This window comes from Chelmon rostratus, chromosome 4 (genome assembly GCF_017976325.1).
Source record: "Chelmon rostratus isolate fCheRos1 chromosome 4, fCheRos1.pri, whole genome shotgun sequence".
NCBI lineage: Eukaryota > Metazoa > Chordata > Actinopteri > Chaetodontiformes > Chaetodontidae > Chelmon > Chelmon rostratus.
In genome coordinates, this window is record NC_055661.1 from 20,166,054 (window position 1) to 20,177,726 (window position 11,673).

Genomic DNA, 11,673 nt, shown 5'->3' on the forward strand with positions numbered 1-11,673 from the left:
TTTGACACAAGCAGCGGCTTCTTTAATTCATTCATCCCTGCATATGTGATGAAACTGTAAAAATAATGAGTAACCTATCAACTTGAAAAAAGTGCAACAAATTCACATTTGTCTCTCTTTGGTTCAGAGAAACGTACCCGCGTTCACTTCTGTTGCTCGTCGACGCAGTGACCTGTTAAGTTCATCAGTACATGCGAACATGGACATGCGGTGATGTTAGAGTAATCCGACCCACCCATGTTTTACTGCGCCTACTGGAGCTGTGATTTCACATCGTCTGCACTGATTTGCAACTGGAGTTGTCTCCAGATGGCGTTTCCATGGATGTGTGTCCATGAGCAAATGTACTGATTAATGAGTGAGTCTGCACCTACGACCTGTCTGACAGTTATGGGTTCAAAGCCGATGTGAACTGCTGGGTTTACAGGGTAGGGCAGCACCAGCCGGGCGTGACCCGCTGTGGCGCTGAATCGGTCCCGGACAGGCGGCTCTACCGTCCCCATCAGGGGTGGCCGAGCGGACACGGCCATTTTACAGGAGAGGAGGTAAGTGTTGGGTTTCAGTGTCACACAGGGGTAACTCTTGCAACTACACTCGTCAACCCCTGCCCTCGTCACCCTGCCTCCCTCAGCACCAGTATCCATTATGTCCCAGTGTGTGCCTCACTCCTTTTCCCTCCCCCATTGAGCTCGAGCTGCCATCATGGCCCAGTGCGCTCCCAGACCGTTCGTACTCTGTTTCACTGCTGTAAATGTCACCTGAGTTACACTCTCTCCGCTTTCCACAGACGGCCCTTTATTCGCCACCCTTTTAAAAAGACCCCCGCTCACATTTCATGTTTTCTCATTTTTACTACGTGCCAGAGAACCCTTTTCCTCCCTACTCACTCAGCCATACGATAACATTCATATTTTTTCCGTGAATGCCACAGTTTCTTTCCCCGCGTCATATTTTTGTTCTCTGCTTTTCAGCTGGAGATTTTGCAAAGCTTTGGTGTTGTCTGCATTTAACTAAATATGCTCGCCTGTTCGGGTGAGCATTCCCATGTGCGTCTGAGGTTTTTTGCTAATCTAAATTTAAGCTATCGGCTAGTTTAGGCACTTTGATGTAGGAAAGCGGCCATTAAACAAGTCTCACCACTTATAAGTCAGTTTTGGAAAGTCTGCTCATAAACAGCATGCAGTTGTGACAGTGAATGGTGCAGAAAGAAACATTTTTATTACTAGAGTAAACATAATCGCCCCTCAATCATGAAGTCACATGACGCGGTTTCACATCAGACCCAACTTGATATTGTTCCATGTCGGAAAGTGAAATTCCTATTGCATCTTACAACACAATGCAAATCTCTGAGGTGTAAAATTGAACATTACAGTATATCTTTGAGTTCGGTAGGAATCTGGGCACAAGGCCGTCACATCATTAAACACTTACGATCTTGGACTTTGACCGAGCACGATACATTTGCACTTCTTCCATGATGCAAGGCCCATATTCTGCAGAGGCTACGAGAGGCCTGGTCTGACGGTGATGACAGCATGATTAATGCTCACCTCCGCTCCCACTCACACGCTAACTTCACACACGGCGAGCCTAAGTGACTTGAAGAAAAGCTGAGGAAAGCTGCCTCTACGGCCCAACAAAGAGTGGCCAGTGTTCATCTGAACATAAGAAACTGTTTGACAAGATACAGACTGACGTTGGTCAGAATTTTGTATTCTGCAGAGGTGGGTACCAAGAAAATTTAGGCAAGTGTGGTTAGCTTTAGTATTTTACAGATTATCCCTGTGATGTTCAGTCCTTTGCAAAAGTTCTTCACACTTTTTTCATTTCATACCTTCCATTGGTTATTTAAAATCAGCTGCAGAGATTTAAAACATCTTGAATGCTGAAGTTAGTCATTTAACAATTGTCACATGGTCCTTGATGCCGTGTCCAAGGACATGTAGATCTTGCAGGAAAATCACACATAAGGCAAGCAAAAATGGAGCACGTACATCATGAAGAGGTTAATGTGAATTTTGTTGCTTCACGCGTAACTCTGCTTCAGTTAAAGATCCACCACAGTAGATGACAGAATCGTTGTCACCTCTGAGTAAGGAAAAAACTAAATGAATTCAAGAGCTTGTTGCAATTAATGCAATTTTGAAATTGCAGTTTGTGTTGGTGCAAAACATTGATTTTGTTATGTGATTCTGCACTGACAACATCTTACATTTAAATAGATAAGACATTTCCTCTCATACATCTTAACTGTGCCGCATTTCATCCGTTATCAGTGGGGGTGAACAAAAATGTGTAAGGCAACAAGAAAGCCTGGCCCAGACATGAAAGGTACATCACCAAAAGTAAATGTACTCTAAAACACTTTGTGGTTGATCCATCCCTCAACAGTCAGAGTGAGTTGCTGAAGAGATGCAGTGATGTGTAGGAGCTCCCTCTGAACCCGCCTTTGTTCACCTCACCACCTTCATTAATCTTCCATAGGCGGCTATAAAGCAGCCTGTGTGGAGAATGAAGAGGTTGTTTGAATCCAGTGCATGCCAGGGGCCAAATGGTAAGTCAGAGTAAGAGGAAACTCAGGTTGGCACGCCGATTCCATGCCAGCCACTGCCAATACAAGCTATCAGACCACATAGACAAGCCCCTTGACGAACCGCTCCACACTGCCAGAGAGTATCTCTGGACTGCCAAGTCTTATGGCATACTGAGGATAGCTCAATGGAAACCACGGATTAAAACTGCACCTCTGTCTTTTTCTTTCTCCATTTATACATTTTATGTCACCATGATATATGAAATCCTGTATAATTTACTCAACTCAGCAACACACCTTGTAGAACCATCCAAACTTCACATATGTTAAATGTTTCCTCAGTGTTTTTATCATGGGAAAGACATGTTTTTCTTGTGTTTTACAACCGTGTCATTAATTATGTTACAGTGTTAGCATTTCTCCCTTGATATTATTTACATAATCTATAAATAATTTGTGCCACATTTCATGTTTGACACTCTTTTGTTTGTCTGTTTGTTTGTTTGTAATTAAATTCCAGAACAACTTAAAATTTCACATACCTCAGTTGGTCATGAAGTACTGGAAGATGAAACGTGTTCTGCACCATTGCAAACACAGTCTTGTAATGTAATGTGCTCTAATGTAAGAATAATATACTTGTCTCATTTTAATTTAATCAAATTATTGGAAATTACAATCTCGGCATTGACAGCGATACAATGACTGTGAGTGTTATGCATCATATGTCTCACACAAACAGTTTGTTAAAGCAAGCCGCGCAGTATGGCTTCCCTTTCTGCTCTTTAAAGATGCCTTGGCTGAGCTGCCGCAGACAGAAGGCGCACACAAAGTGCTCGGGGTGAAACTTGCGGTCGAGAGCAGAGATGCAGCGGCCCGTGATGGGCTCGCTACAGCTGCCGCACAGAGTGCCCTGCCGGGAGTGGAAGTGCAGTGAGCAGAGGGGTCGACCGTCCAGCTCCATGAAACAGCCACCAGCGAAGGGCTTCAGACAGTCCTGGATGTAAGAACAGAAGAGAAGCATGGGGAAAGTGAGGTGAGAAAAGATGGACAAGAGGACGGAGGATAAAGAGAGATAGAACAAAGGTGGTAACGAGGTGGATGAAGGATAATAGTGTGAAATATGGATAGGAATGTTTGATTTTAGAGGGCCATGCCAGTGATATTTTCATGATCTCAGATAAATGCTGAGACTTTCCAAACCATACCAAAGCTTTAGTGCTGTATGAAGAGTAACTGTTTTGGAACTGGAAATCCATTATTTATTTATGTTTAGATTAGATTGTCAAAATATGGAAATATATTCCAAACTTGACCCTTCGTGGTGTGTTCAAGGACAGCTGATATTAGCTATTTGAAGGCTGGCTGCAGGAAAAGCGTTCTCAAGCTGTCTTGTTGCTAAATCAAATATATAAGATGAGCAAATGGGGAATATAAATGTCAAGAAAAGGATAATGTGAATTTTATAGCTACATGCATTTAGTGGCTGCTGTTTGGCAGCAGACTCTGAAATCCTGGATGCCAGAGTTCCCTTGGTTGACTAATAAGGGAAGCTTTGAGTGTAATTTCAAATTAGACCATGCTCAACACTGTATTACCATGCAATGGCAATGTAACATGTGACTGTGATGGATTGACTCTATCATCAATTTCAAATTTCTGTAATTTGATGATCTGCAGAAATGAATGAAGATCAAAGTCTTCCTGGAAGTTACCTACAGTATAAACCTTTGGTATTCCCTGCGATACTCTCAATTGTAATGTAAAGTATAGCTACAAAATCTGCAGAATCACTGACATGGGCCATTAATATGTTAAGAAGAGAAGGCTGATGGGAATGTCATTAGTACATTTGTTCATAAACCAAAGACCAGATGATGGCCTGAGATCAAAGTTATTACAATTCCTCCTCTGGGAACAATGAATTTCTGCAATAAATTTCACAGCAAACCATCTAATAGTTGTGATAATCCAATAAAGAAAATATCTCAACCTCATGGTGGTTCTGGAGGAAATGTCAGAGGATCACCAAAGTCAGTAAAATGTATCTCCTGGGGACCATGAATGTCTGTACGAAATGTCAACGCAATCCATCCAATAGTAGTTGAGATATTTCGGTCCAGATCAAAGTGGCGGTCCGATCGAATGACTGACTAACTGACGGACTGACAGTCATCGCTAGAGCCATGCCGCTAGCATGACTACAACTGTTTGTAGCCTCTGTGTCATCGGTTACAGTCATGGAACATGCAGCTTGCCGGGTCTTCATTACTTAGGACGTGGAGCGAGTGGATGTTGCAAATGATCCAGTGGATGATTGCACACATTTCTCTTGGCGGACATTTTGACTTGTCATAAAATCACAGGTGTAACTTTTAGCATTAGTGGTGGCTCTTTTCCATTCATGTGTGCCAGTAAGCCATGACAGTGCGCCAACATGCGCACCAGGTCTTTGGCAAAGGAACACCTGAATGGAAAAATCCATTAATGACATTAGTAACACCTGTGTTTAACAAGGAAAGGTCTTTTTGCTCAGTGTCGGTGACGACTGTTTCTTTATGTTTGATGACGTTAACTCACTCTCATATAGACTATAATGACTACCAACACTTGTTAAGAACACCTTGGTGCAACTTTGTACGGTATTGTACCCATTTAGCGTAATTTTTCAAAGTGCAGGGTTCAGGGTCACGTTAGCGATAACAAATATGCAACTTACAGTTAGATTTTGAAAATAATTGCTGAGAACAATGAGAAACACGTGAAAATGTTGAACTTTAGTTAGGTTTAGGCACCAAAACTACTTGGTTAGTTTAGGAAAAGATCATGGTTTTGCTTAAAATAAGTACGTTAATTACGTACATTGCTACATACATTACTCCACTTACAAAAGAAATCAGCCTTCATTTTTGGTTTCACAGGTGTCTGTCCCATCCAACCACCCCACCTTCCTCCTAATGTCCATCGCTTAGCACATTGGGAGTGAGACCGAGCTGTCTATAGAACTCTTTCGGGCCACCCTGCACATTAAAAAATGATGGTAAAGGGCTATCCAGTTCCTTAAAAAGTGACGCCAAGGGGTCCTGTCCAAGCGTCCATATGTGATGTGTTTGGAAGTGGCAACAGGTTGGGTTTTCTCATGTTTATGTCCCATAAAATGTCTGACCATGACTATACTTGCTTGTATCTGTGCAAAGTTTGTCACTAGAGAAGTCTTTTCACGTTCCTCTGCGGAAGGAATCTGAGATGCAAACATATGCTGGGCAAAATCAAAAGCCAATCACTGTCGAATATGAAACTACTGCCAATGAGCCAGTTCCCAGGTAAACTTGTCTGGCTTTCAAGATGCATAGAAATTACACCTAAGATAAAATTCTGTCCTTGTTAAAGCGGCTCGGCCACTTATGGGTGTCCACTTCATCCTCTTAGTGGAGTGTTTGACCTCCTTCCCTTCTGGAGTTATATCTAGGTTAGGCCTTGCTCATAATGACTCTATATCAAACAATGTGAGTTGCTTCTTGTCATCTTACTTGTATTTATGGGATTTTGAGTGTTAGGTTTTAAGAGCAATGTATTTTATGTATTTCATGTTGGGTTTTTAAACATGAAGAAACTTTTCTTTAGGGACCATGACATATGTAAAGTTGGAGCTGCTACCTTCTGTCAAGACGTCTCTACTGAGAGCATTTTATCTTTAACAACCGCTCGTGGCAGAGTAAAGCAGAAGTGGAGCTGCACGCTGAACCGTTTTCGACCAGATGCTGCGTACAGAAGTAGGGTTGAAGGGAATGTAAAAGATACCCACACTGAGGAATATGGTTTCCTTGATTTATTTGCATCATTTCAACCGCAGCGTATTCATCAGGCATAAGGTTTTCATCAGCCTTGTGGTCAAAATGTTGCAAATAAAGCAAATGTGTGGGTATCTTTCTCATTCATTCCCGGGCCTGTGTGCGAGCCAGAGCCGTGTGTGTGGTCTGAGGTAAGAGGCTCACCGAGCAGACGAAGCACTCTGGATGCCAGGTGCCATTGGCTGCAGTCAGGTAGTTCTCCCTTACTGTCTCCCCACAGCCTGAGCACTTGGGAGCAAAGAGGTTGTAGAAGTCCTTGCAACAATATGGCTTCCCATCCTTTTCTAGGAAGCCTGGGACAAGAATAAGACATGCCAGATTAATTCTGAGCGATAACGGATAGAATTGATAACCTTTTAGCTGAAGTTGTGGATTCCGGTGGAGAGAAATGAGTGCACAAGCCCCTCACCTTCAGGTCCGAACAGGCCTCCACAGTGTGTACAGAAGAAGTGCTCGGGGTGCCAGGTCTGGTCCAGAGCTGTCAGGATGTTCTGGTAAACCAGCCAGACATAGAAGTATTACATCACGCTTTTACTTCCCTAAAGGATTAGTAAGGTCTGCCTCATCTCACATGTTCAGATGTCAGGAAGCAAAAATATGATGATTGTGAACCACATAAAGTGAATCAGAGGAGAAGTTGCATTAGTTTCTGATAAATGACTTTGGTCTGCAGCATAAGCCCAGACTGAAGAATCCCAGTATGGTTTTGTGCTTTATTTATTAGGATGACATGTGGGATATGTCCAGAAAAATTAACTACATACTACTGTATGTCATCATCCCATCTTCAGAAGATTATTGTTGAACAAATTAAGAGTATAAATCCAGAAACAAAGGCAAGTGCGTGCTTTACCTGAACGACAGGAGGGCTGAATAGTTCGAAAATTATTTATTTTTACATCGTCAATACGCAGTAGACAAAAATATGCTTCCTCACCTGCATGATGGGCCCCTTGCAGTATGCACAGCGAGGAGCGAAGAGCTGATGGTAGTCCTTGTCACAGTACGGCTGCCCCTCTCTTTCAAAGAAGCCTGTGGTGCTCAGCTCCATTTTACACGCCACGCACACAAAGTGTTCAGGGTGCCACACTTCGCCCAGCGCCGTGATCATCTGCAGAATAGGAAAATAATAAGAAATGAAAGAACAAAAAGAGGGTTTTATCTCTTTCATCAAGTTTGACTTTTTTGTTCTGTGGGTTCAGGCTGACTTTACATCTTGGTTTTTGTCATGCAGATTAAAAACACATTGATTTCAATGAGTGCCCACTAGTTTATGTAACTTATTTCACCTTTCCCACAATGCATTTGTTGCAGGAAGCACAGTGGCCCTTGGCTGTAGTGCGTACGCCAATCTTCTCCAGGTCAGAGCTCAGGCCTCCCAGCAGGTCATCTATAGTATCTGTTTTCTTGTTCGTGGTCGAGGCCTCTGCATCTGAAGCTGCTACGCTGCTGCTGCTCTCCTTGTTCTCCTGCTGCCCACCTTCTGTTTTCCTTTTTGACTGTTCCTGTGTAAGCGGTGGTGGGCTCATTGAAGGCTCTTGATCCTAAATAATAAGCACAGATATCTATCGTTTTTAGCATTTCATTTGATGCATGTGTGTTTTAAAGGTTGGTGTTTATCAGTGCTCCTGCACTGAAATTTTATTACTCGAGGCTGTGCAGTGTCGACATTAGTGCAATGCTGCCCCCTGCAGTTTAACCTGGTTAAATATTTGCTGTGAATTGTGCCTAACATGTCGAAATAGATCAATATTGACAAGTTCCAGTGCTTCTGAGACATGTGCATGCAGACACTGTACTGACCCCTTGTCCCAGACTCATCAGATCCTGCAAGATGGAGTCCAGCTCCTCGTTGAGTGAGCTGGAGTCTGGGGAAGCTGCCACGGGAGCTGGCAGATCACTGAAAGCCAGAGACGAGCACATTAGAAAGCATAATATCTCAATCTTCAAGCACACTAACCACCCCTTTCTGTACAAATTCATACTGAGGGAAAACTCTGTCTCTGGACATTGTCTGAGGTCCTGGGTGATGTTTTCCAATAATGTCATCGGGAGTTATAAACTGATGGAAAACCTAGAAAACTTCACTAGTTGTGCAAATACAAGGGTTGTAATATAGTGGATATATGCTGATATGTCTGGGGTGAGATCTGAAAAAAAATCTGGCACTGAAAGTAAGTTAAATGTAGACTAAGTACTAAGATTGCTGTGCACATTAAGATGCTTTGAAAGTAGAAGATCTTATGCTTAAAACACACACATAGTTTACATAATGATAATGTGCATCAGGGCTCAACAGCTTGTGCTTCACCTGTAGACATTTGCGCAGACTGAACCTTTGTCATTCCTGGTAAATCCTGCATAATCTGAACCTGGCACCTGTGGACACACAACCAAAAATATAGTGGAGTTTCTGTGGCTGGAGTACCAGAATTACAAGTTGACCTGATCATCTGATCTAAATGCAGGTCTTAACTTGTCAACTGGTTGGTTGAGAATAACTTTAGGTTCAGCTACAGCCGAAGTAGATGATAATTAAGAATGTTATGATACAGTGTGAGTTTGGGGACTTTATCTTCACCTCCCCATCAGCTGGATCGCTGCTCCTGCTCGCATCGACACTCTGTGAAGCTGCTGAACTGAAGGCCAGCTCCTCCAACAGCAAATCTGTGGCAGGGTACATACCATAAATCATCTAACCACACGAACATGAATACATATGTGTACAGCATTCACACCAGGCAACCACTGGCACACACTGATTGTCCTTTCTGTGTGTCTGCTCTTGAGCCAGAGTGTGTGTCATTTGCACTTGTGAAATGTTTCCTGCGAAGTTTCCTGTGAGTGCACCTCAGTGTTCTGATCAAGGTGCTGGCAGATCATATCGAGGTTGCTTCATGCAAGTCAGCTTCCTCAGGAAATGACAGCAGGCACGTTGCAGAAGTGAAACTTGTGATAATGTTGCAAGACTGTGGTGACAAATATTACACCAAATTCAACTCTCTCCTCACACAATTAGGTGAAATCTAAGAAAATGGGAAAATACTTAAATGAAAGTCTGTTTGTGGAAGTAGACAGCATGGCTGTTAAAAAAGAACAAATGTTTAGTTTTTAGCACTGTTGTCTTTGACGATTGATCAGTCTGCCTCTTCTGTATCTTCCCATCTCAGAAAAACTCACACATCCTTTCATTTATTTTTAGGACACAGTAAAATTAAATCGAATTGTTGTATGTTTTTGTATGTTTGATTTGTGAAACATAGCTTGCATATTTTGATGACCGGTGAAGCCCACTCTTTTCTTGGATTTTGCCTGTTTAAGCTTAATTTTTTGCCATGATGCTCTGCTGAGATAATATCTCTTTCCTGTCAAAATGGCAGCGTAGTTTACAAGCTATAAACAGCATGATTGAAATTACAGGGCAAAAATAATACACAGTGTTATTCAAATAATTACACGCTGAATTGCATTTAAAAGTACAGTATATAATATACAGTGCTTGTATACTGTACTTGTTGTGAGTCACACAATACGTACAGTAAAAGCTTTCGTCTTACTCCATGATCAGTTCTTCTCTTCATTTCTATTGTCTACACCAGTTATAAATCATAGCATCTTACACTGAATATCTTAGAATTACAATATTCAGTCAATATCTAACAATCTGTCCACGGATCAGTTTGAGGATGATCAACTATGTAAAGCATGACAGACAGTTGTCTTACCGAGCTCTTCCATGCTGTTTCCTGCTCTCACTGCTCAAGTGTGAATGTGTTTTTTTCAGCTGGTTAGTTACTAAGGTAACCGGCCCAATTTCTCATCTGGTCAAAATCGTCACTTCCTCAGGTTTGTTTTCGGCTGGTACTGGGTTACGAACTGTCATTGGTTAGAATGAGGTGTTGCTGTTTTCTTGTGAAGAGGAAACCAAGAACAGTTTCTGAACAGTGTGTGCTCAGTTTGTAAGTGTGTCTAAGTCTGATGAAACCATATTTTTTGTGCTTTTATGTACACAACATATGTATATAATATGTAGATGTGGTCTAGGACAGTATGGTAATACACTAACAATACTGGAAACATCTCTGCTTAAGAATACTGTAAGTATAAGGCAAGGTCTTTATTTGTATATTTTCAGACACAGTGGTGATTCAAACTGCTTTACATGAGTCTAGCGCAATTAAGTGGAAAACCAAAACAATTTAAGTACAATGACAATGAAATATAGGCCTAATGAAATAAAAAGCAAAAAGCAGACAAAAAAAACTTGTGATCGGAAGGTCGCCGGTTCGATTCCCCCACCGGACTGGCAGAAAAAATGTGGGTGTGGTGGAGTATCTCCCTCCATTAGCCGGCTGATGTGCCCTTGAGCAAGGCACTTGACCCTCAATATGCTCCCCAGGCGCTTGAATGCAGCAAACTGCTCCTGTGTGTTTCACTGCTTGTGTTGCATGTTGCATGTATGTGTTTCAATCAGTGATGGATTAAATGCAGAGAAGTAATTTCCCAGTTTGGGATCAATAAAGTAAATAAAAAATAATAATAATAACTTCTTCAATACACACATAAAACACTAACAAAACACACAAAATGTAACAGTAACACAGTTATCCCTGTATGATCAAAAGTCTACACATAATAGTAAGAGTATCCTGGTAGTAAACTCCATTCACAAAAGCAGATAAAAAATGAGAGAAGCAGTGTTTTCATTAGTATTTTGATAAAGCCAGAAACAATCAGCAGAATGCTTCACATAATTGTCTCTTCACTTGTAATATTGCACTAGTGTTCACAGACTGGGCTGGATATAATTACTAGCCACAGCTTCAGGCATTGAAACCAGCGTTATAATAACGCAGAATTATAAGAACTGTACCTTTAATCATCACGTGGCGTTCATGACACCTGCTGTGGACACGGTTTTAATTTATTCCAGTGTTCCTGAATAGCTTCATCATGTGGTGACGCCAGCAGAGACACACAGAGGACCACATACTCTCACTTCCCAAAACCAACGCAGACCAAAGACTTCTGCGTTTTTAGACACATTCTGTCAGTTTCTAATTTGACTTTGGTCACCATATGGTAGTCACCTGCGCTATCTCACACCACTTAGGTCGCAACCATTACCTTTCAGGGAAGGGCTGCTACTGGTTGTGGCGTTTTGTTAAAGTTACATTTAAGCCGATTAATGCAGGATTTTAAGCTTAATTACTATAAGCCTCGTTCCTAATGACAATAATTTTGTGAACTTAGGTTAACAAGCCTCAGTGACTAATTGTAATATTT

The 11,673-nt window shown here is 41.8% G+C and overlaps 1 protein-coding gene across 2 annotated transcripts; it reads right to left on the reverse strand.

Moving 5' to 3' along the window:
- Positions 1 to 1,196: 1,196 nt before the first annotated feature.
- Positions 1,197 to 11,388, reverse strand: lpxn (leupaxin). 2 transcript variants are annotated; one of them, XM_041935036.1, is made up of 9 exons: positions 11,261 to 11,388; positions 8,969 to 9,054; positions 8,699 to 8,766; positions 8,191 to 8,287; positions 7,677 to 7,931; positions 7,325 to 7,498; positions 6,797 to 6,878; positions 6,532 to 6,680; positions 1,197 to 3,533 (listed from the first exon to the last, which is right to left on the reverse strand). In XM_041935036.1, the coding sequence occupies exons 1-9, from the start codon at positions 11,268 to 11,270 to the stop codon at positions 3,267 to 3,269; spliced, it is 1,188 nt and encodes a 395-aa protein (XP_041790970.1). In that variant the 5' UTR covers positions 11,271 to 11,388; the 3' UTR covers positions 1,197 to 3,266. The 2 variants fall into 2 exon arrangements, with proteins under 2 accessions (XP_041790970.1, XP_041790969.1); XM_041935035.1 differs by lacking the exon at positions 11,261 to 11,388 and adding an exon at positions 10,113 to 10,186.
- Between the last annotated feature and the right edge of the window lie 285 nt (positions 11,389 to 11,673).

Coding starts and splice junctions, on each gene's coding strand:
- lpxn (XM_041935035.1), bottom strand. Junction 8,767..8,968: donor GCGATCCAGCTGATGGGGAG/GTGAAGATAAAG, acceptor GTGTGTCCACAG/GTGCCAGGTTCAGATTATGC. Junction 8,288..8,698: donor GTCTGCGCAAATGTCTACAG/GTGAAGCACAAG, acceptor TCTGGCTTTCAG/TGATCTGCCAGCTCCCGTGG.